The sequence below is a fragment of the Strigops habroptila genome, chromosome Z, assembly GCF_004027225.2.
Source record: "Strigops habroptila isolate Jane chromosome Z, bStrHab1.2.pri, whole genome shotgun sequence".
NCBI classification, from domain to species: Eukaryota; Metazoa; Chordata; class Aves; order Psittaciformes; family Psittacidae; genus Strigops; species Strigops habroptila.
In genome coordinates this window covers 19,943,530-19,969,093 of record NC_044302.2, presented here as the reverse complement: position 1 = coordinate 19,969,093, position 25,564 = coordinate 19,943,530, and the positions used below count along the sequence as shown (strand labels likewise).

At 44.8% G+C, this 25,564-nt stretch overlaps 1 protein-coding gene across 2 annotated transcripts in view; it reads left to right on the top strand.

Annotated features, from left to right (window-relative positions):
• The first annotated feature begins 19,802 nt into the window (after positions 1–19,802).
• LOC115600725 (core-binding factor subunit beta) overlaps positions 19,803–25,564 on the top strand; it is a 43,078-nt gene continuing 37,316 nt past the window's right edge. The window contains exons 1-3 of one of the 2 annotated variants that reach the window (XM_030470016.1): positions 19,803–20,097; positions 20,308–20,394; positions 24,930–25,046. In XM_030470016.1, the coding sequence (XP_030325876.1) occupies positions 20,020–20,097; positions 20,308–20,394; positions 24,930–25,046 (282 nt within the window). In that variant the 5' untranslated portion in view covers positions 19,803–20,019. The remainder of the gene's footprint in view (positions 20,098–20,307; positions 20,395–24,929; positions 25,047–25,564) is intronic. The other variant, XM_030470015.1, reaches the window with a different exon arrangement.

Genomic DNA, 25,564 nt, shown 5'->3' with positions numbered 1-25,564 from the left:
CTCTCAGCAACTGCAGGAGTCATCTGTGGGTCCTGGATAGAGGATTTTCTTTCTAGTCCAGGAGCCTGCATGTAGTAGCAACAGAGCAGTTTAAGGAGCCTCTGGGGCCTGTGTGTGGATGCTTTGCTAGGAATTAAATGTGCCTTTACCCTGTGGTGCTTTAGAAATGGGTTGTCTGATTGTAGGGGTGAGCAGGGCCTGGAAGCACAAATGCAAGAGTGTATGCTTGTGTGTGTGTATAGAGAGGTTTTGACACCAGAGGGTGGCTCTTTCCAGGCTGGTGTCAGCTGGTGCTGAACCACAAGCTTTGAGAGAGAAGCTGTGGTGGAAAGAGTACAAGATGTTGCATGACAGGGATCATAGAATGACAGGCTGGTTTGGGTTGGAAGGGACCTTGAAGCTTGCCCAGTTCCAACCCCCTGTTGTTGGCAGGGGCACCTTCCACTAGACCAGGTTGCTCCAGGTCTGAACCCAACACTGAGGCAAATGCACTGGCAGGCTCTCGGCTGAGATTTGTGGGGGGTTTGAGAGTTGCAAAACCCTGTGGGTTATCAAACACCTCTTCAGCCTCCCCTCCCGCCATGGAGGAGGAGGAGGCGTGCTTCCTCCTCTTCATGTGGTGAGCCACATGTGCCACCGCGCTGCAAGCTCACCAGAGGCTCTGAGATGGGTGAACATGGCCTTGCAGGAAGGCTGCTTGCTTTACAGTGAGGTAGGAGAGTAAAAAGCTTACACACATATGTTCTTTCCTACTAAACATCCTAGACACTGCAGATGGCCTCCCTGTGTGTGCTGTTGCACCCGTACAGTGAGGTACTTTGGGACAGGGGTATCAACCAGCCACTGCTACAGAAGGGGTTTTTGGGGTGTTCAGGGGGAAACAAATTGAGTGTTTACTTTCCAGGCTGCTGGGGAGTTAATCCAACTCACTCCTTGCATGCTAGAAAGGGAAGAGAAAAGGCTAAGTCTCTGCCTGACCCCAGCACTGGTTGCATGTGGCTGATGTGACCCAGGAGGAGGGTCCTCACTTAGACCCCAGACCACAGGGCAGGCAGGAGGATGTGGTTGCTGCTGGCTGAAACAAATCAGGTGAAAGGGCTGAGGAGGACCAAGCAGCAGCAGCATGGTTATTTTTGTCATCAGGCCTTGATTTGACTACAACAACAACCACAGCAGCAGGAAGGCGAAGAGCTATGGTAGTAGATCTAGAGAGTGGTTACTGCTCCCCACATTGCTTCTCATCCCTGCTGCCTGCCACAGCTCGAGTCTCCTCTGCCTGGTCCTCACAGCTTGCTGCACCTCCTGAAAGGGTCCTGGTCCCATCCACGCACAGCCACAGCAATGAGGTCTGCAGGGCTAGCTGCTGATGCCTGGGCTTGGTTAGTCCCCAATCTGCTGAGAGCCGTGCTGGCGTCCTCCTAGAAAGCATGAGGTTTTCTAACTTGGAATAAGCTATTCCAGTGTAAATCCTGCCCAGAGCTGGCATAGGAGCCAAGCTTGCACAGAGGGAACATGGTGGTTCTGACTGCCTCGGGGAAGTGGGCTGAGAGCTGGGCAGCTTGCGACTTGAGAGTGGGCCTGCCCTCTCTGCGCGTGCTGTGAAATCAGGCAGGGAGGCTCTGGAACTGCTGGGAGGAATGACCTCAGCAGTCCCATACTGTGCCCCAGCTGAGCCCTCCTTCTAATTTAAAGCAGACCAGAATTATGTGAATGGTAAAATCTGCCAGTGCCCACCTAGAGAGTCAGGAGCACTGGGAAGCCCCAGTACACTTGCCATGGAGAAGGAAGCAGTGCAGGACCCAGTATGCATGCCAGCCCCATGCCACTGGAGGATCATCCTCGGCCAGCTTTGCCTCACTTGGGGTCAGCCACAAGAAACTGGGGCACAGTGTCTGTCTAGCAATGGGCATGTAGCTCCCTGCTGCGAGCCTCAGTGGCAGAGCTGGGTGCCAAGATGCCCTGTTTGTGGCAGAAGAGGAAGCAAGAGCATATTTGCATGCTGTGGCTACACCCTGCCTCAACCAAAATACCAGCAGATGAGCACAGGCACACCTCCTGCCTGATCCCCAATTTATGGCAAGGAAGGGAAGGTGAGTAGGGGAGGGAGCAGCAAGCATGGCCATTATACATGCAAATACAGTAATTTCTGGTTCTCCAGTGCTTTACCTCTGGTGTATTTTCCCACCACTAGCAAACTGGTCATTATTCTGCACAAGCTGGGGTGCAAAAGGCTTGGCGCGGTGAAGGATGGCTGGTGCCATCCTGTCCCTGCTGCAGGTGCCAGCAGTGCTCGGTGTCTCCATTGCTGTGCCAGCACGGGGCTGTGTGCGGGCAGAGCCAGTGCCCACGCCTGCCTGCACAGCCCATGGGAATGCCGATGCTCCCAGGCTCACCTGGCGCCGCCACACACCAGGGCTGGGATGGAGAACAAAGCCGGCACTTCACCTCCCCAACGATCCGAGCAGGCTTCCTCCTGGGAGAATTTATCATGTTTCCAAGGCAGCTTCCCATGGGGATAAGCCAAGCAGAAACACCTGTGGGGTGCTGGGGAGGAGGTGGCCTCCTCATCTACCTGGTAGAGCTGCTGCATCTGAGAAGCCCATCTATGAAATGGGGGATGCACCAACTGCCCCCTTGCTCTTTTGGGAGGCACAGCTCAGCCTTGGTACCTCTGGCTTTGGGTCGATCCTGTTGCAGAGGCTGAGATTTGCCTGTTCCTGCAAATCAGGAGCAAACCTGCTGAGCAACTTTGGTATGAACTCAGCTAGTCCAGGCTTAGGCAGCGGGAGAGCAGGATCAGTCCATTTGCAGCTCCTCCAGAGAGGCTGTGTAATGAAGCGGTCCTTTGTGCATAGCAGGAATGGAAACAACAGCCCTCAAGTCTGACCCCAGACAATTGTTTTCAGCAGAGAGAGCTGGGGAGGCAATTAATAATGTTTAAACGAAAGAAATAAAAAAAGCAATACTGTATCTAGAAATTCTTCTGAGGACCGGAGCTGTGACAGAAAGATATATGGTTTAGCATTTCTGCCAGAATAAATGACCCTCCTGAGAACAGGAGGTTTTGAGGCTCTTTCTGTCCCACTGGACATAATTTAAGCAATGCATTACTGCTAAAAATCACTAATTTTACCCAGTAGATGATTTCCAAAGGGTCATGTTTTTCCTAGTATGCTGGAAGGACAGGGGATACATTATTAAAGAGCCACAATGCAAACAGTAGTTTCTGATTAGAAGAGAACATCATCAGCATTTCTCCAATTAGGCATGGGCATCAAGTTCTCCACACGCAAAGGGGCTGCTAGCAAACCTTCATCTCCTCTGCTGAGAGCGAGGAGCAGGCTGAGAAAATGCAGCCCATCTCCTCAGAGCCGCTGTGAAGCTTCCCAGCAAGAGCCAACTTTTCCGCTCCAGCTGTCAGTGTCTCAGTGTGCTCCAGCCCTGCCAAGAAGGGACCCCCTGTAAGAATGAGAAAGGGTGTTTTTCATGTCTCCTTCCAGACCTTGCCCTTGCAGAAGAGCTGTGCAGTGCTGGTTCTTCTATGACATGGCCGCTCATCCCCTGAGACGTGACCCCAGACCACCAAATTCATTTTGCAGAGCCCACCAAACGGCCATCTGAGATCAATTAGCTTGTCATTACTCATCCCCATCAGATCTGAACTGCTGACCTATGAGTGAAAGTCCATACATTTATCTCCCAGCAATGTGCAGACCTGTCCAGCTATCTAATGAGATAAAGAAAAGAGGAGGAGGTTGTAAAGAAAAGCAAAGAAGGTCATGCTCTGGCTGTCCATCGCCTGCTCCAATTAGCTTGAACCCAAGGGCCCAGTTGAGCTCAGTTGATGGAGAGACTGGAGTCTCTGGGGTGTCCAGCTCTGTGGCAACAGGCTGCTGACCAGAGCAGAATAGCTCCTGTTAGTGACGGTTTCAAACAATTTTAGAACTTGAAATGCCATTTTAACTGTGCATTTGAATGGGTGCTTTGTTACTTTAAACTGCTATTCATAACTAGTTAGTAGTTGAAACTAGAGCCTTATTTATTGAAGAAACTAAATATGCAACTCGGAGGCAGTATTTATTGGGTTGTGTGCATTGAAAGTTCATTATTTAGATGAGGATATTTAAGGTGGAAGGAGATATAGCCCTTTTAATTACGGGAACATGAACTTGACTGAAACATTTGCTGCCTGCGAAGGCTGTAATTACTGCACATGATCCAATTCTTTACTTAAATCTAAAAGATCCATAGCCCCGTTCCTCATTTAAATTTATGTGTTCTTGCATATCTGTTTTATGGTAGTTTATGGGGAGCCCTGTGAAATATCATTAGTCTGAATGCTGAATTACTTCAGTATGGCTGGGAGGCACTCTTTGGGAATGCTGCTCCAAGCTTCCAGAGGTCTGGCACGTGTGGATGCCGTGGTACAGGTGTAGTGGATGGTGGTTGGGTGTCTCAGCATATGGGCTTGGGAACAGGCTGGAGCATCGTCAGAAGCAGCAGTTCTTTGTGGAGGGTTGTAGGTCTCCTCTCTGCCCCCTGCTCTGCAGGAGATGGTCTCCAGCAGCCAGCCCCTCAAACAGCACCATCATTATCCTGCACATGACTCAACACATGGCTCAGTGGGATTAGTACCTCTGATGGGCTAGGTGCTGTCAGCATCACTAGGGCTTTTACTACTGCTTTTCTGGTTGTGGGTAAGCTTGCTCAGTGACAGCTTCATGACAGTGGCCAGCACAGGGACACCACTGGCATGGCCAGTCATCTCTGGCTATGTTCATCTAAGAACAACTGTCAGACTCACGTATAATTCAGAGGGTTTACTACTGTTTCATTTTTTTACTTCAATATAGAATCCCAGGCTGGTTTGGGTTGGAAGGGACCTTAAAGCTCATCCAGTTCCACCCCCCTACCATGGGCAGGGACACCTTCCACTAGAGCAGGTTGCCTTAGACTGATGGAGAATTTTATTGTAAGCTGCATTTCCCCAAAACCTTCTTGAGAGGGTAATAGCTATCAGGGAAGCAAGCACTGGCCCCAGTGGGTAACTCTGTGTCGGTGTTGAGCTTCTCCACTTTCAGTGTGGGTGGGGTGCAGTGCTGGCTCCTCTAAGATTGTTTTAATTAGAAATACCCAGAGGCAAAAGGCAGCAGAGTGTGACAGATGAGGCTAGTTTGGTGTTAGTGCTGCATCGTAGAAACCCAGAAAGTGCTGTTCTGGTTTTCAAAAGCAACATGCCTCAATGTAAACTGTTGATATAGAGAGCTTTTTGGAAATTGCCACAGCTTGGAAAATAAAAAATAAAAAATCCTAGAGTTCATCAAAACTATACTCTATGATTAAGACTCTTCAAATGTTTTCTTTGCTATACCTTTAAATTCCAAATAAATCAATGCCTCTATGGAATTATTCAATTGACACAAATTTGTTCCACCTAAAATGAATAGTAAGCCTGAGAAAGCAATAGGAAATTGTTAATTCATCACTGCCTGCCTTCCCCCACCATATATTTCTCCTACTCAAAATGCAACCTGATATTCAATCCAAGGAAAACATTTCAAAAAGTCCATCATATGCCACAAGCTTTCAAAACTTTTCTAAATCTGATAGGAAGAAAACATCATACATCTTAGTCATTAATGTATGCTGTGGAAAGATAAATGTAAGGTTCAGCTTTTACCACAGCTGCAGCGACCTGTAATTGATGGCCTTTCCACGAGATTCATGAGCTGATGGAACAGCGGTAGAGGGACGTTTCAATATACTGTGTTACAGTCTTGGGTTTCAGTTTAAACTTGCAAAAAAAAAAAAATCCTGTCTTTTAGGCCTTGATTCAGAAAAAATCTGAAGCACAAGTGTGAGTCTCATTCAGGTCAATGGCTTTTAGGCATTTGCTGAATAAATGTCTTCCTGAAGCAGGGCCTTACCAGTGAGCACCGGTCATTGGAAACATATTGGTAATGCAAAGAAAGCAGCTGCTCTTCATCTGGTATTTCTGCCTTCACAAGTCGGGATAAAGCTGTGCTTGACAAGCCAAGCCCTCGGGGCTAAGACAGTACATCTTGCAAGAAAATCCTACAAGAGTAATGAAACTTTGGAAGAAGCTTATGTCGTGTTGCTGTTGAAGCACCTCTGAGCTCTATGCTAGGTGTGCGTGTATTGCGCTGGGAGTGCCAGAAATGGAAAAGTGTCCCATCCTTCACCTCCCAACCCATGGGCAGCTGGAGCACCTTCTGCCCCAGATGACTATTTTAATAGCTGCTGCTGGCTCAGAACCCCAAGAAGCTGCAATTGTCTTTTTGAAACCCCATTTCTCGCAGGTGCTTGGCACTATATTTAAGTTGGAGTTTCATTGACAGCAAACAGGCACACTGTAGGGGAATGCTTGTCATGGCAAAGGCTTCACATGCTTAAAATGCAAATTAGGAGATCAAAAAGACAATGAAGGTATTTAAATAGCTTGAGTAGATTAATGGAAAATGCAGAAAAGTAAGAGAGGGAATGTGGTCTTTGCAAGGGCCCAAGGGTTTCTGAAACATCTGGTGAACTAATGATAGCACAAGGACACACTAGGAGAATTCAGTGCTGGGCAGCGTTCACAAACCTCTAAGCAAATAGTTGGTGGAAATAGAACTGCTCCAAGAAACAGAAGCTGTGACTCAAGGCCTTTGAATTGCAGCTGGTACTTCGCCCTAGCTAGCTTTTATGGAGCTGAGCAGGAACATAAACTACACTTCAGTTTCCCCACCTCTGCTCTTGGGATTTGGGGTATTCCTGTAACCATCTCTAATCTGTTTTCTTGAGTCTTTGAAGGGAAAGCAGGATGAAAAACGTGAATACTTTGTGGGACTGCTTATGCAGTCAAAGCACTGAATTTTAGTCTCCTTTTAATCTTTCGGCAGTCATGTGTTCCGTGGCTACATATGTTTTCTTACAGAGCAAAACATAATCAGCTTTGCATCCTGCATTGCCACAAGCACTTCCTCTTCAGTTCAAAGGCATTGCAGACGAATTGAGATGGAGAGACCCATCTTCATGTTCATATTCATGCACACCTCTCCTTTGACTGTATTTTGAATTTAGGATCTTGCACTTCATAACTTGTTTTCTCACTTCTGTGTTGTGGCAGTGTTGCTTTCCCTGGAGAAAAGCTTGTTTGTCATTAAATATCAGTGTTTGAGAAAGAAAGCGGAGGAGGATGGTGCATTCAAACCAAGGGCAGCAGCCTGTTTAACAGCCTGCCTCTGTGCTTGGGACTGCAGCTAGTTACTTACCCAAGGTACTCAGTTTTGTCTACGTAAGCATAAAAAAAGATGGATTACAGGCAGCTTCAGAGAAAAATGTGCAGACCTGACTTGCAAAACATTTTGCATGCCCTTCACATGAAGCGGAGTGAAAGCTGGTGTGCAGGCTGCAGCTATGGGAGCAAGAACCTCCCAGGCAGCGAGTTCAATGGCTGTGCAGTGCTCCTGGGCTTTTGTTAGATGTTTGCTGACAATCACCTTATTTCTAAATGCAGTGTTAGTGATAAATGCTGGGAAACGGACCCACAGAAGAGTGCTTGCTAGGACTTTGTGTTCTCCTGTGCCTGGGTGGAACAGTGATGGCGTGTGGCTTGGACACTGAACTCTCATTACCTGAAGACCAGACTGACTCAATCGCCTTTAATTTCAGCATGCCCCAAAGTAATTCAGGGGCTGTAACTAACTGAATTTTTTTAGTGGACAGAAAGTGGAGGCTTTTCCCAGCTTTGTGGTTCTCAGGGGGGATTTTTTCCCTGAAGACACTTTCAGGTATCTATGGCTTCTTCTATGGGAGATCAAACTCCAGCCATGTATGGCTTAGGGGAGAAAACCCACTGAAATTCAGCCTTTTGTAACCATGTGCAGACTGACGCACCTTGAAACAGGGAGAGTTGGACGTTAGAGTTCTGCTCTTACATTGAAATGCTTGAATTAATATCTTCTGCTAAGAACAATTTCCCAGGTTTTTGTCTTGTCTGCTCTCAGCCGAGCAGTGCGCAGCTTATGTCTCTCCTTTGGCAAAGAGAAACAGGTCTGCCATGGCAACTTATTAATTGGGAAGGAGCTGCAAAGTAATGGTTAGTTAAGCTTGTTTGCTCCTTCATAATGATCTGCAAGCCTTACCTCGGAGGTGATGAAGGACTATGCTGCCTGCAGGCAGATCTATCAGGAAGGTAATCCTTCAGTACCATTGCAGATTGTCTTCAGCATACTTTTATCCAAACTGGTTACTAGTGAAGCCAAAGGTGTGAATGCCTTGAATCTATTTGGCTTTTACTGGAGAAAGAAGCCTGAACTGGGTGGCCAAACATAATCCTTCCTGACCCTAAGACAGTAGCATAAAGAGTGCACCTGGTTTTCATCTCTGGAAATGAATGTTGCTTCAGGTTCCTGCCAGATAAAGACATTAAAGGGCAAAATTCTGAAATGGCAGCAGACTCCTTATGAAAGCAGAAAAAAGCCATCAAGACACCATGGTGGAAAATGAGTGCATTGCCAAACTGAGTGAGAGCAGATGTGATAGAGGCCAGGATCCAACACTATGGGAAATTACTGTGCAGAGTGCAAAACAAGAGCAGATCCTGAATTAGTTGTAGCTGTTTCCCCTCTAGAGGCAAATCAAAGAAAAAACAGGTGAACAATTTGGTGCTACTAAGAAAATGATCATAAATATGAAAGCCATGAAAATCAAGTCTAAAAGTCAATGGGGTGAAAGAAACCAAAAACCTCTGGATCTCAAAATACCTGTAAAGCTCAAGTCAAACCTGATACTCATAAATTTGTTGGTATGTGCTTACATCAAGGAGGCTGATGTGAAGAGTGAAAGAGAAGTGGTGAGGAAGCAAGCTGTTCCCACGGTCATGAGCTGCCCACCAGGCATCCTTGGTTGGGCAGCAGTAGGTCATTCTCTGTTGAGTCTTATGATACTCTCCAGTGGCTTCTTCTGATTTCCACAGGTTTCCTATTTGACTTTCTACAATTAAAATGAAGCCCTGAAAGAAGAGGAACAAAACCAGCAAATAAACAGGAATCCCCATTTTATTAAGTAGTTAGACATAGAGTGAAGACCTGCAAGGTTGGAAGTGAAAGGAAGAAGTTGAAAAGTAGGTGATGAAGACACAGAGGAAAAGCTCCCATCAAGGATCTTTCATCAGAAAGATGAAGCACAGCAAACTGCTCGACAAAAGGGATGTATGCAACCTTGGATCTGACAACAGATTGGAAATCCCCTGGCTGAAGAAGAGAGGATGAGGTAGCTGTAAGCAGATCCTAGAGCACTGGACTCAAATAAACCCTAAAGCAGAAGCAGCAGCAGCCCAAAAAAGGAACTCCATCAATCTGTGGCCATGAAAATGTGCGTGTGAACTTTTCTGAAATTCCCAGGGAGAAGAACAATTTGGGTTGAGAAGTGCTGGATGCAGAACTCTAAATACTGGTGTCATCAGTCCTACACAAAGTAGTTTTTGATGAGCATGGACAAGTCGCACAACATCCATGTGCCTCTGCTTCATCACTTCTGTCAGATGAGGGTAGAGATATTGTCTCTGTTAAAACATGGATGTGAAAAATAGATCACTTCAACTACAAAATCTTTCTACTTAGGAAAGAGCATTATTGCTCATTGTTAGCATGTGTAAATGATTGTGTATAGAGTAAATATTGAGTCTCGATTTGTCACCTGGTTCACTTTTTAGCTGCTCTTTGCTAAGGCAGGGATGCTTTTACTCCATCTGCTTCTGACTACCTCCCAGGGTGGAAACTTTCTCTTGGGAAATCTATCCCAGGACTCAAGTTATCTTCACAGTTCGATGTTCTCCTGTTACCTAATCTTGATCTTGCTTCTGTCATCTGAACCCATTCATTACTGCTCACCCTATCTGCTGTGGAGCACAGGTTTTTGTAGATACAAGAAGTGTCTGCGTTTTTATGAGTGGGTATGCACTGATCATGTGTGCCAGGTGGTTTTCATTGTGAGAAGCAGTCTGACTGCTTACAGCTTTGCCAAAGCTCAGCTATTTAGGCTAACGCTTTTCCATGCCAGTCATTTCCCTCAAGCTGTTTTCCACCTCCTGCTTTTTTCTTCCGCTTTGCCTTTTTGTTTTAAAATGCAGCCAAAAATCTCAGCTGTTTCTGAGAACGACCTTAGGGAAGGATACTGCTGAATTATGGCTGAATGGAAGAACTTTGGTGATGGGACTATTTCTGTAAGTCTTGAGTGCTCTGATTGGAAATCTGGGAGTGGGGTTGTGACTTGAAGATCAGACAGCTGGGTGTTTACTCCCCAAAATGACAGCTTTCCATGGTGGACATGGGCCAGTTGGTCTGGTTTCAGCCTGGGAATATCAGTTGATACCGAGATGTTTCTTGTGAGATGTTCAAGAGTTCAAGCAAATTTGAAAGTGGGAGGGAAAGGAGGTTTCTGAAATTCCTTCAAAAGCTTTTAAATTAGGTGGTGTCAGTGAAAGGGGAGAATGGAGGTGCAATACCAGAGGAAACCAACCTACCTTTTGCTCCCTAGAGTTTCAATGCTCCCCAGAGTAGCCTGTGTTTATGTAGAACATTGTCATTTGTTAACACCTTTGTGACAGGATCTAACTTTGAATTTGAGCTGTATTTTCCCTCCTTCAGCTTGCAAGGGTGGCTTTTTTTCCCCCCAAACAGCTAAGACTGTTCAAAATCTAGAATCTCTGATGAAACCAGATCTGCCTTTGATACACATTAATCATGGCTGGATTATGGGCTTGGAGTAGCCACTGGAATTTCTTTCTGGTGAAACTGGAAGTGACCTTTGTTTCTCCTTGTTCTTGTGGGTCAGTCTCAAGCTTAACTGGACATCTACAAATGCTGCAGCTGCTAACGGAGACCACAGAGGTGACTGAGAGGTGAAGAGTAACCTCTACTGCTCTTGGGCATTGCTTCTTTTGCTACTACTATAGCATTGGCTCATAGATGTCTTGCTGATCTCCTTCCTATTGGTAAGCATAGGCCTAGGCAGGGGGTGGAAAGCACAAAAATGCAGCAAATTACAACCTTAAAGACTATAGGGAGGAAAATCTACATCTAATAGGAAAATCCTATGGTAGAGCATGCTGAGAAATCTGTCTTAGGACATGAAGAAGGCAAAGGGGCAGATGGAAATCTACCCTTCAACTTGGAATATGCAATCAAATCTGCATGGGGAAATTCTTGTGCACCTATGAATCAACCATAGAATAGTTTGGGTTGGAAGAGACCTTCAAAGCTCATCTAGTCCAACTCCCCTGCAATGAGCAGGGACATCTTCAACTAGATCAGGGAAATCAAGGGAAGCCTGAGACTTCATTCTGACCCAGGGTGCACTTGTTTGCATCAAGGTGGGTACTGGGGCCATCCTAATTCCTAGTCAGTACAAACAAATAGCTCTAGCAACAGAAGAGAAGCATGAAAACAAAGCTACTATCAACACCCTGCCTCTTTGAAATCCTGTCCAAATTCTCAAAGGATAAGATCAATTGAACAAAAACAATAACAGCACTGTATTAAAAGAAAGTGAAAAGGCAGCTCCCTCAGCAGCGCACACCCAAGAAATGGGCTTGGCTTGGTTTTGGTTTGCTTTCTTGGAGCTGACATGAAGCTGGTGGATTTCGATAGCTCCTCAAAGCAGAAGCCAAGTATTTTTTTTTTTTTTTAATCTTTGCATGCTTCATAATGAAAGCAGCAGTTGGCACCCCTGTGCCAGAGTGCTCCAAACCCGCCTGTGATGGAATGTGCTGATAACAAGGAATATTTCTTTGCGGACTTGGTCTGAGACACAAATTTAAATATTGCTAATTTCTAACATCAGCCTCAGCAAGAGACTTCACCTCTCAGTCTTTCATCTGTAAATGATGGCAGCTCTTCCCACCCTTGAATGTTTAATTAGACAATAGTCTTCACAACTTCATCTCTCAGTCTCTGCATTCACTTCAGCGGAGCCCTGAATTCTCTGAAAGCACATTAAAACAGGCAACAATCCACTTGTTATGATACAATGAGGCATCCTGATGTGTTAGGTATATGGAAACAATTTTGATCATAGGATGGTTTGTGTTGGAAGAGACCTCAAAGCTCATCCAGTTCCAACCCCCTGCCACGGCAGGGACACCTTCCACTAGAGCAGGTTGCTCCACGCCCCATCCAACCTGGCCTTGAACACTGCCAGGGATGGGAAATAAATGTGGTTAGTGTGTAACAAGACAGCAGAACTCTGCTTGGTTCTGAAATGCAACTTTTGCTGTGAAAATTAAATTCTTTAACTAAGAATAGGATTTTTTTTTTTTTTTTTTTTTTTTAATAATCTGATGGTTTGACAGACAACATTCTTCCTGCCTTTTATGAGGGGAAATCTAAATTTGAAAAAATCAAGTTGGGTGTTTATTGTGAAGGTGGATAAAATGTGCACGACCAAGAAGACCGAATGGCAGTAGTAAACTTTTAACTTATAGTATCTTCAGGAAAACTTCCTAGAAAGAGAACAGGGGATTTTAACAAAATTCTCATTAAGATTAAAGCAAGTTGTGCTGATAAACTCCCTGGAGCTGCCTAACTCTTCTTAAGAAATATAGAATTTTGGAAGGAGAGATCTTTTTGTGCATAAACTTCTTTGTTTCTCACCAGCAAAACCACTTTCAGCTAAGATCTGCTTGTGGCAAACCTCCCCTCCTGTGAAATTTATTGTTTTTTTTAATATCAGCTGGCTAAAGTCTTAAAATCCTTAACTACAGTCGGGAGTTCATTTCTGCTTTGTCCATAGAGAAGTTAAAAAAGCTTCGTAAATTCAATTGCTTTCCACCACTGGATCTATGAGAGGAAAGAATTATAGCTCAAAGCTTACAAGAATAACCTCTTTTGAATCTAAGAGTCAGTTGGACATTATCTGCATTGAAGCACCTCTAACAGTTGTACTGAGTATAATCAAAAGTGTCTCAGACTATAACACAGCTTGCTCAGTGATAAAAATTTGCATGTGAAACAAGAACGGGGCTTTGAGTCTCTGTTTAGCTTTCTCCCCCATAATCTCAAAATCGTCCCATGAACAGCTATCTGTACAAGTGTTTGGTTTCCATGCTTTGAATGTATGCTGTGCTGCTCATGCAGGAATATGAAAGAGTGGCTGTAGGACCAGATACTCGTGCTGTCCTGCATGTGAGCTCCTCTCTCACATCAGCCACCAACTTGGTTTGTGTCAAACAATTCCTTAGTGCTGTGTATGCTAACAAGGAGGGATGCCACGGGATACCAAAAGATGCTGAAGACTGGAAACAGAAGAGAAGCAAGTAGAATTACTCCAGACAGATGATGTTGCATTTAGCTTATCAGAGATTTGGCTAGTGGAGGCTACTAGAGCATGTCTGACTGTTCCTCAGGCAGGGTCTCTGCTTGGGACCACTTTGTGTCACCCTTGTTCTTTCATATGGAAAAAAACCTCAGATATCCTTGGTGGGCAGCTCCTGAGCTGCCAGAGTACTACAGTGGCTTGTACTGGGCCTGAGGAACTGAAACTGTCTGCATCATCCATTCTCATGTTGCTTCCTGGAAGCTCTTGAGATCTGAAAATCTGCAAGGACTTCTAGAACAGCTGCAAGATTACAGATCTTGTCTGGCACTTCTACGTCTTGTTGCGCTTCATGTTTCTAAAATGTGTAAAAGGCTCTCTACCATAGCATGCCACCCCAAAACCCATGCGTGTACTTTTGAAGAAGTTTTTACGGGATTAAGAAATGCAATGTTATGAGACAGTGTTGCAAATAACAGCTCAGTAGATAGGACACATCAAAACGCGTGCCTGAACAGCATAGAGTTGAGTGCCATTAGCATTGTCCACATGCCAGCAACAGCATCTTCAGAACTCATTTCACAAAGGCAGTTTTTAAGCACTCCCTTTTACCTATGTAGGCTCGGGTGAGTCATGCCTTGTTCTCAGTTAAACTTTCTCCTCATTGCTCCACATCAGGGGTAATGACAGTGCCTGGCTCTTTACATAGAGATCTTGAGATCTTCATCTGGAGATTTCGAGTCATTTGGTAGGTGGGGGAATTGAGGCATGAGGACTCATGAGGTGAAGTGATACGCCCAAAGTCACTTAGCAGGCCACAACGAAGGCTGGAAGAGGCACCCAATCCTGCCCTCTGCTTGCTAGACAATGAAGACTCTGAGTTCAGGTAATATTTCTTTTCACATTTGTGCAGTGATTGGTAAAATAAAAAAAGGGGTTTAAATATAAAAGCTGCATAGTTCCATTGCAAAAACCTGTATAAATAACACAAAGTTACACCTACTTTGCCCATCATCACTGTTCCAAATAACGAGTATGAAAGTCAAGAAGCCTTCTGGGATAATCTGTTTAAGTTCTCTGTGCAGTTCAGCCTCTGTTGCATCATTGGAGGAGTAATGGTTCTGAGATTGAGTTTCGTTTCACGTTGGTTTCCAGAAAGACCTGTAATTCCCCTGGTTAATTGAAAGAATTTAAACAGATTTTCAATTCATTATGATGTTGTATTCTTCCAAGACAGTGCCAACCTCAGCAATCAGAGGCCGCCTTCACTACATCTGACTCTCTACCTGGTATCACACTGTACTTCCACAGTTGCACATCCTTGATCTTTTTATGGTTAGTTGCTGGCATGCAAGTGTCAGAGTGTTTTCAGGTGGACGTCTCAGGCTGTACAGGCCATGCTTTTGTGGGAAATGCCACACGCAATGTTATTGAAACAAAGGCTATTTCTTTGAGAAGCACAATGTTAAACTGCCAGGGCTCAAAAACAGAGATAGCCCAGGGTGTGTAAATTGCCTGACTGTGAAAGGATGGGGTTTTTTCCGGCTTTTCATTTAGGCCTGCCCATGAAGACTTAGGTCTTTTGTTGCACTTTGATAGTAACCCAGGTTAAAGCAGAGGTGTGAATGCTGAGGCTGGGAATTTGGGACTTCAGTGTGGGAAGGGTCTCCTATATCCTGGTTGAGTCCTCCAAATGCTTGGGAACAATAAAGGCAGGCAGGAGTCCTGTTCTGGTAAGGGAGAGTCCCATTTGGTTATTTCAAGTAGCAGTTGCAGGCAACTTCTACGAAAAAAGTTCCAGCTTTGGCATTGGAGCGAACAGATATATCTGTCTTGTAGCCTGGTTTAGAGAAGAGAGACGTCAGGTGCTGCTTCCTCTCACATACCTATCATGCTTAGCATTTTTCAACTGGTAGGCATCTTCCCACTCAGAATACAAAACTAGATCATTTTGTTTAACTGTTGTGGTTGGGCTCTTATCTCTCTGTGTGCACTATATGAGGTGTTTAGATATCAACTTTGGACTTAGCCAAGTCCTGAAAGCTGTGTGTTGTCACATTTGGAGTCCTTACATCCATCTCTGCATAAAGTGATTCCACGGACAGGAGTTGACTGATAGCTCATGGCTCTCTGCATTGCCCATATCCTTATTAGGGTTGTTTTGCGAGTCCTGAGATAACACAGATCCTTATGCTGATGTATGCCGGCTAGACACGAAAGGCTGCTCTGGAGGTGAGTTGGAGCATTTCAGGGTGGCATCTGCATGTGACTGTGGGTCCACAAACAGATCAGTAATACCCCACGCCACTGGTGGGGTGACTTCAGTAAGGATATTCTGGCTGGGAGCATCGGTTGTGGTAGTAGAGAAATGAAAATTAGTCTGGGGAAAGAAGCCAATTAATCTGCTTAATTTTCCCCCCTCTCCCTGAATTTTGTAGAACCCGTAAGTGTAGACCTTGCGTAAGGGGATTGCATTTCACGCCTAATGTGCATAATTATATCTTGCAACCAGTTTAGTAATGGATCTATAATCACAGTGTAGCTTGTATATACATAACACTGGTGTTTGATTAAGCTGCAGCTGCCATAGATCAATGGATACACAGCAGTCTTGCTTATTAGTGACTCACACGTGTGAAGTCTAGAGAACAATATAGTATCGGTGCAATGCAGTTGTTCATCAAACACTGCTACCTAAGGGAAAGCAGAGGTTTTAAAGACATGGTAGAGAAGGGTTGTAGAAAGAGCAGTACATACAGGACTTGGCACTTGAAGAAAGCTCCCTTTCTCAAAAACATCCCATCTGTAAATCTTTAAATGGTGGTCTGCCTCAATTGCCCAGGCACTGTAAACACATTAAATCTCATTTTGGAAAGGAGTCTGTTCTGAGAAATCACTTTGAAAGCAGCATGCCTACAAGCGTAAGCATTTCTGTTTTCTGTAGGTGACTCACTCAGTGGCCTGATGAACAGCCTATGTCCTTATGAATCAAGAGAACAAGGACCTGAAGACTAGGATAAGTCTACTATCATCTGAGCAGCCTGAACCACCCCGAAAGGGTTTGCAGAGGTAGCACTGAGACACCTTTAGGAAGCAGTTGAATTTGGTTATGCACAGGGAAAAAGGTTTCTCGTTTTGGTGTGTTGATGATACAGTGCCAAAAAGCAAAAAAAAAAAAAGAGTTTGAGCTGCAGAAGTCCCATGAGTTTGTACCCTACCTCCAACACGATAACCTTGGCTTTCCCTGTCATGTCCCCCAGCTACCACCTGTGAAGTTGCTTCTGATCTCTGTTGGCTGGCTGGCTGGTGGCCAGTGACTCTGGCCAAACAGGGTAAATAACTGCGGAAATCATGCTCTTGCCTTTCTTGCAGAAGCTATGTTAATTTGTGTGCCTCTCCTCTGACTAGCTAAGAACAAACAAAAGGGTAGGAACTTCTGTCTTTACGACCTTGTTAGATGTTGGGGGCTGCATGGGGTGGAGAGAGGAAAAGCTGCTCCAATTTCAGCAGCTTTCCCTGATGACAAAACAGGCCTAAAATAATTTTCTCCCAGTTGTATCTGTTACAATATAAAGTAATCAGTTCCTTTCATTAGAGAGGTGTTCTTCAGGGCAGGAACTTTTTTGTGTGTGTCTGCCAGCTTAGCGTAGAGAAACTTGATAGGTTCAGAAGAATAATCTGAAACCATGCCACTGCTTACCATCTCGTCCCTTCCAGCTATCCTGTTTCTGCATCAGACTAACTAAGGCCACAAATAAGAGGGAGTGTCAGATCTGTTACAGGCTTTCCCATAATATTGACTCAACTTTGTTTAAAACAAAAAGTTTTGTGGAGAGATGAAAACTCCAGCATGCCAAACATTAAACAAAGAGCTGCCCGGAGGAAAGCAGTCACATTTGATACTGTTTCCAAAGATCTTGAAAAATAAATGTCAGGGTCAAAACCCCAAACTTGCTAGGTGATTGTCTCTTGTCTTATTTTAGGCCTTTACAACCACACATCTTGCTTTTCACCTTGGTAAATTCTTATTATTTTTTAATTTTATTTACAAATTCTTGTTTGGAAGAAGGCCCAGTGAACCTGTGGGGGTGAGGAGGTGGGAACTGGGCAATGTACTAGCAAGAAGTGAAAGATTATTGGAGGTTAAGAGAGCAGATTTCTACCTTATGGACTTGGCAGTTCTCCTGCAGGTCTATGGTCTTGGTATTGATCTTGCTGTAAGATGGATAGTGATACGGATTTTTTTTTTCTTTTTTAATATCTTATTTTGGGACCTTTTAAATGTGCCTGACATTCAGCAGAATTTCGCTTAAGGCCTGGTATTAATCTAAATTAATCAAGGCAATATACAACATTTTTTGTTTTCAATCTCAGTGTATTTTCTTTTCAGATTTGGTTATTACTGAAGAAAAGCTTTTAAAACAGTTCTTTCGGTGCTTTTAACTTCTGAATTTACACATGGATCTGCATTAGTAACGTCAAAGGTCAAAAATCATGAGATACAGCTTAAACACATATGGTGTTATTGCCTAAATCTGTCAGTTCCTATTGATCAGAAATGTGTTAAACTTCTCATAGCATATTTTCTACATTGAGGAAGAAAAAAAATATTTTTTATGAAGTATGTATGCAATCAGTTAAGGGATACAGACAATAACCTCATTATTACTTTTATTATTAATTTGCTGATACTTGATTGAAGTCATGCCTTCTGGCTAACCTTAGCATTGCCCTCTTCCAATTTACATGAGTATATTCAAAGTTAAGATTGTAATACTGAGAGATTAGAAAACCTCATTTCTTTATCAAAAGATCTAATATGCTCTAATATTTTTTTATGTTGGCAATAGGTATCATAATACCCAGCTGGTTTTTGGCATGTGCAGCTATCCTCACGATGCTCCTGAGCTGCGAGAAACCTGGAGGAGTGGTTGTAGGAAGGAAATAACGAAGGTATGTCTTGCTGTGTTCTTTGGCTGAGTTAGCTGTAAAATGTCTATTCATGAAGATGAAGAATCAAGAGTTGAGGCTGCTGGCTTGGTGCTGTGTTTTTAGCATACAGGTAAGTGAACTTTGCAAGCATTGGTGAAGCAAAGCACTGGGTGTTTTGCTCTGGGCTGACACCAAGTTTTCAGGTCAGCCCTGCTGTGCAGCTGGATGTGGTGGTGCCTCTGCTCTCCTTGGGAAGGAAGAGGCCTGGGCTCCAGCTCCCTGCTGCTCCTGCACTGTCCTGCCAAGGGGACCGATGCGGCCCCAGGATGGGTGTGCTGGGGATGGCAGCCAGACAGGGTACCTCCAGCAGTGGTGGGGCTTGGTGCTGTGACTGCCCTTTGGGCCAAGCAAGGCCATCATGGAATCATAGAATCAACTATGTTGGAAAAGACCTTTAAGATCAACTCCAACAGTCACCCCAGCACAGCCAAGGCCACCAGTAAACCATGTCACTGAGGGGCTCATCCACATGTTTTTTGAACACTTCCAGGGACGGTGATTCCACCACTGCTCTGGGCAGCCTGTTGCAATGCCTAAGCACCCTTCTGATGAAGAAGTTTTTCCTAGTATCCAGTCTAAAATCTCCACTGGTGAAGCTTGAGGCAGTTTCCTCCTGTCCTATCACTCATTACTTGGGAGAAGAGACCAGCCACCTCCTGGCTCCATCTTCTTTCAGGTAGTTGAAGAGAGTGATAAAGTAACCCTGACCCTTCTCTTCTCCAGACTAAACCCACCAGTTCCCTCAGCTCTTCCTCACCAGAATTGTGTTCTGGGCGCTTCAACACTCTTGATGCCCTTCGTGTGCTGGCTCCTGAGCTGGCCTCAGCCCACGCTGCCCTTGAGGGAAGCCCAATGGGTCAGCATGACACCAGCACTGTCTCCGGTCACCATCACTGGAGACCGAGAGGGTCATGGTGCCAAAACATTCTGGACCCAAGCAGGGTGGCTGGCGCAGGGGCGGCCAAGCCCACGCTGTGAGGGGACATTGCCGCATTGCCACCATGGCCGGGCTGAGGTGAGAGTGATATGACAAGAGGAAATGGCCTCGAGCTGTATCAACGGAGGCTTCGATTGGGTGTTAGAAACAACCTCTGAGAGGGCAGTCAGGCATTGGAACAGGCTGCCCAGGGCAGTGGTGAAATCACCACCCCTGAAGCGTTTAACCCCCGAGCAGACGAGGCCCTCAGTGACATGGTTCAGTGGTGGCCTCGACAGTGCTGGGGCAACGGCTCGACTCGATGATCTTAGAGGTCTTTTCCAACCCAGCCGCTTCCATGCTTCTTTGAGGCAGCTCCCCTCGGAGCAGGAAGCCGGAAACCATCGAGACAAGCCCTGTGAACACGGAGGAGAGGACGAAGCGGAGCGACCCCCCCCCCCCCGGCTCCCCTCAGCCCCGCGGGGTGAGTCACCGCCCGCCCCAGGGCGAAGGGGGGGGCACTGACTCACCCCCCCCCCCACCCCGCTTCCCGCCGCGGAGGGCGGTGCGCGGCGGCGCATGCGCGGTGCGGGCGCCGGAGTTGTGAATGGTGCGGCTGTTGGGACGGAGTTTACGAGCGGGGAAGGAAGTCGGGGGGCGGCGGCCGCGCGAGCTCCGGCGGCGGGAGGAGGGAAGAGGAGGAGGAGGCTGGGGGGGGGGGGCTAACAAAGGGCGAGGCGAGCGCTGGGGCTGGGACAGCGCGGGGCGGGCGGGCAGCCGGCGGCCCCACCACCATGCCGCGGGTTGTCCCCGACCAGCGGAGCAAGTTCGAGAACGAGGAGTTCTTCAGGAAGCTGAGCCGAGAGTGTGAGGTGAGGCGGCGGCGAGCGCGCGCGCACACACACACACACACCCGTTCCCTCCCCTCCTTTACCTCCGCGAAAGTTTCCGCGGAGGGGCCGGGGGAGCTCCGCGCCTCGCCTCGGCGGGGAGCCGGGCCCGGCGAGCCGCAGTCTGTGCACTCCGCTGCGCTCTTATCGCCGCGATTGGCCCCTCCTGATTGTGCGCCCTGTCCTCCGCAGATTAAATACACCGGCTTCAGGGACCGGCCGCACGAGGAGAGGCAGGCCCGCTTCCAGAACGCCTGCCGCGACGGCCGCTCCGAGATCGTAAGTGGCGCCGAGCTCCCCTCGGGGCCCGCTGGGGCCCGGCGCCGGGCAGCCGCGGGTGGGAAGCGGCCGTCCCGCGGCCCGGCGGCCGCTCCGAGTCGCTTCCCGCGTCGGGTGGAATTCTAAATGAAAAGTTCCAGGGAGCTTTGGAGGGAGGAACGCTTCGCAGTGCCCGAGCTGAAGTGCAGGGAGCGGCGGGAGGGGACGGTGGTCGGTGCCCGCGCGCAAAAGTTTTCCTTGAGGAAAAGAAAAATTCACATCTGCCGCCCTTCAGAAGGCGAGGGAAGGGAGGCTTTCGTTAAAAGGCAGAATTTCTTTCCCCTTCAGAAGCGCTTTTTTCGCTGAAGCGTGTCGCTCTGTCTTCGCCAGCAGTGAAAATGTGGTTGGGGGGCTTGAAGGGAGGTGATGGGCAGGTGAGGAACATCTCAGAGCCACCCGCGAGTGCGAGCTGGCGGTGCTGCCTGCACGTGTCACAGTCATAACCTGCTTATTTCAGTATTCAGCTCCCCCCCCACCCCCCCTTTTTTTTTATTTCCCCAGAAACTAGCTTTCAGAAATGCATAAAATTATTCAGGAGGCGCTAGTTAAAAGTCTCGACTGAGCTGTGTGATGTGCTTGTGAACTAAATAATGGAGTCATAGAATGGTTTGTGTTGGAAGGGACCTTAAAGAAGTCAAATGTTTTTAAATAAGGCTTTGAAACTTGCAAGCTTAGTCCCATTTCTCTCATTCACTGAGGTTAGACTACTTGCTTCTTCCCAATTAAGAAGTGAGATGAAGTATGGCGCGGAGTGGTCAAGAACTGACTATATATTTCCTGGTTTGATTTCTGCTAGGTGTTGCTTCTGCAGAGTTAGTATCTCATAGCGTTGTTAAATTCTGAACTCTTTGCTATTCATAAAATGAAGAAGTAGCTTCTCATTTATAGTATATAATAAAAGACAAGGTAAAAATTCTCTTTCCATAGAAGAGAACTCCTACTTTCACCAAGTTTGATTTATGATGGTTCTTTAATTTCATGTGGTATAGATACTGCTAGTCAGTGCACGATAGAATTATTTGTATGCACAATGAAATTATTCTTAGCACATCCCAGCAAATTGAATACCAGTTACTGCAACTAATCTTGTTCATTTGCTTTTGTGAATAAAAGGATATACACTCAAGTACATGCTTACCCTTTACTGGGTAACTTTATTTTTAGCTGAATCTTAGCCTGTGGTTTTAGAACCTGTGATACTATTTTGTGAGAGGGCCCCTGTAGTCTGTCTCTTAATTTTACTACTACTTTTTTTTTTTCCACATTCATTTTTCATTGTGCATGTTTGCTTCCTCTAAAAAGTCACCAGGGAAACAATGGGTAGGTAAGGAAAACGTAGTTTGCTAGCATTTGAAGTTCCTGAGCAGGTGAAATTGTGTGGTATACCTGAGTCCTTCCCTAAAAATTAAATAAATGGACATGTAGGTTGTAATCTAGGTTTCTAATGCAGGCTTACACAGTTACCTTATATAAATGGGAAATCACTGTAGCTTCACGTCTGTACTTGCTGCTGTCTTTCTTAGGCAGAACTTCATCTGTTGGAAGCAACCAGCAATACCTATTCTGTGTATTTTTACTTCTACTTAATTACAAAACAGCCTCTCAATTTCTTGATCTGAAACATCTGGTTTTGGTTTGTGAACAGGGCACAAGTAGTCAGGTTTATTTAGAAATGTAGTGTGTGTAATGACTGATGTTAAAAAGAACTAGCTATTTTACTTTTTTCAGTCTTGAATGTTTTTCCAGACATCAAGGATTTATTCTTTTATCTCCAAAGGGAGCCTTTGCAGATGACCTTACATATTTTCAAGCAGCAAAAAAATGCAGAGAACATCTTAGGGATTTAATATAGAACCAGCAGTAGGTTGTTGGTTACTTCTGTCAAAAACTCTCGATTGAATAAAGAAAATAATTACCAATATTACTGAGAAATTTGAAGTAAGATTTCAGGCTTACTCATATTGCTTTGATAACCTAAAAATAACTTACATGTCCAGTCTGTTTTGGGGGGACTCCCTAATTACTTTCTTGTGTGGAAGGCACTAGTATCTATGTTGCCTGCATGTGGGTCAGATCACCCGTGTACTATCTGATAAGGATTTTGCAAAATGCGGGGCATATGTGTATGATAGCATTTCAGGCTGAGCTTTAAAAGGGTCAGCATAGAAAATTATAATTTTTCTTACTTTCAGGTTTAAGCCCAAACTTGTGATGTAATTTTTTTTTTTTTAATTATTTATCTCTTTTTTTAGAATTTGCTTGTTACTAGAATAAGATTGTTGGGTTTTGTGTAGTCGTGTATGCTTACTAGCAAGACTGTGCTCAAGTTTTTTGGTATTGACCCATGGTTTTGATTTGAGAAGCACTTGGACGTTTTAATTGAATGGTTTTATCTGTTCAAAGACAGGGAACAAGCTTCAAAAATGCAGAGAATAAATATCCACGTAGCTTTTTAGATAGTCTTTGGCTTAAATGTTGCCTGCGTGACTCCATGAGGATGTTGGAATTTGTATACTTTTGTTCTCTGATATTTTTCCCATGTTTTTTCTTAACCCTCTAGCACAAGTTGGGGGGTGGAAGCAGGGAGGCATGGGCACTTCACAGTCTTGCTCGGTTTCCCAGAAAGCAAGTACCGTACCCTTGGGGCCTGAAGAAACCAGAGTGGTCCAGAGGGCTGCAGTGGTCAGCTGCTTTGCACTCCTAAGATCTCACTCCTGGGCATTTTAAGCCTTATAAATTAAGGAGTATAAATATGTATTTGCTAAAGATGCTTGGAGGCGGGAAGGTAGTTCTTGAACAGGCTACGTGGTGATGACATAGAAGTCAAAAACATTTGGAGGTAGGTATAGGTATAACTTTTTTTTGTTGATACGTAAATAGAATCCCTTAGAAAAGCAAAGGTATAGTCCAAGCTAGTCAGCCTGATACTGGCCATCTGTGGTCTTGCAGTTCTAATTCTTCCTATTTGTGCAAGCGTATCATCAATGAAGCTTCTATTACACTGATTGAAATGCTTGGTTTTGCATCTTGTAAGGCAAACCAATCCTAATGTACCAATGCAATATCCCCCCCCCAGTATTACTAGGACTGATTAGTCAACTTTAATGACATTGAGAATGTGCTTAACAGGAGATTTAAAAAAAAAATAAAAAAATCTGCTTTTAAGGATAGTCTGGAAAGGAACCTGATTGCAGAGCATTAGTCTCCCTTGGTGGAGGGCAAAAAGTCAAGACAAAACACTTCTGTTTTCAAAATGGGAGGTATTAATCCTGTGATAGACAGCGTTGCAGTACGTGACCGGAACTATCTTAAATAACATAGAGCTATTGTGTCGTAGGTAGCAGTATATAGTTGCACTAGAAAGTTACTGATTCAGGGTTGCTTGAAAAGAATGTGCTTGTCAGGAGATTCCAACTATTAGAGCAGGATTTGTACAGCTTTTATGAAAAACTGTATTCTGGATTAATGACCATTTAAATCAAAGCTATTATGGTAATCAATGCAGTTATTTGGTTGCAACAAATTACATTTAACCCTGGGATTTTGGGTAGAGTTATATTCTGGGAGCATGCTTGAGCATTCACATGCTTAGAGGACATAACAGTGTGTGCAAGAGAAGCGTATAAACACTGTGAACCTGACTTGCAGAAATTTGGTTTTTTTTTAGTTGAAATAATGTCTAGAAATTTACATACTCTTCATGGCTTGGAGTTAAGATTACAAATAAGTAGAGTTTAGAAAGAAAACTGAATCTTATTTTTATTTGAAAGCATAGAAAATTATTTACTTGAAAGCAGCCTATGTTTCTAATATGGTTAAGTCAGTCCCTTTAATGATTTTACCAAGGGCTGCAGCTGAGAATTCCATTGGTTGCCTATTCTGACTGACACAGTATCTGCTGATTTGGATTTCACTGGTGTCCTAATGTGGCAAGAGGGCTTCATTCTGAAGTTTTAATTGAGCTGCATATTGATGCTGCTTGCCTGTAGATGACAAAATAGGAATATTTACATTTCGGTTAAGTACTTACCTAGGTACAGGTAGACTGTGAAAGGAAACAGCCCTTTCTTTTCAAAAAGAGTTGTCCCAAGTAACTGGTCTCAGGAGTTCATTTTCTTGCAGCAGTACTTCTTTTAGAGATATGCACGGTCTTTGAAAAATGTGGGCAATTTTTAATACTGCAGGAACTAAGTTGGCACAGGGTATCCAGACAGAACTGAAAGGACAGATTCTAATGTCAGCAAAACTGATTTGAAAGAAGTATTGATTCCGTGTTGTATTTTATATCAGACGCAGCCAATGGCAAATGTTGTCAAAATGGAATCAGATGTTTGTAACTTAATATTTAAGAAAAATGATGAGTGCATGTTTTTGACTTTAAGTATTCTCTATGCTGCCTGGCTTAAGACATAAACTGATGTAAAAATAAATGACTGCCTGCATAATTTATGTAATGTCTTGCTCCCTGATCCTGTTTGTATTGATTTTTCTAAAAGGCTTTTGTGGCCACAGGAACCAATCTGTCTCTCCAGTTTTTTCCGGCCAGCTGGCAGGGGGAGCAGCGCCAGACACCGACCCGGGAATATGTCGACTTTGAAAGAGAAGGAGGCAAGGTAAGGGGGAAATTGTTATGACTGGAAGAAATTTCTATGTTCTACTCATGATCTTATTAGTATGGGCCACATGTATGATCGAAAATTACTAATATTTCACATCTCAGTGCACGAAGGTAGTCTCATGAGTACAGATGAAAGCTGGTTGGGTAAAATCTGGTATCGCTTTGTTTTAGAGCATATTAATATTTCTGGACGGAAAGACATGGGCAGTCCTGGGGGCTTTTTATCAATTTGAAGAACGGAATTTTATTTCTGCTGTCATGCTGCAACAAAATTTTGGGGAGCAAATTTGGTGTTGAGTAGGTGCTTCAAAAACAGTTCAGAAATTAGACTTCTGGCAGTGAATTGCGGTAGACTAATGAAAATTCGCACTTTGAATAGGTTACTTCCTTAGGTCTTAAGTTTCCAGTTGCTACAGCAAGCATTTAACTTGCTTCTTAATAAAGCTTTTTCTCTCTGTTTCGCCGTGAGCTGTAACACAGAAGCACCATTGCTTTCAGAATTGATTTCTGACT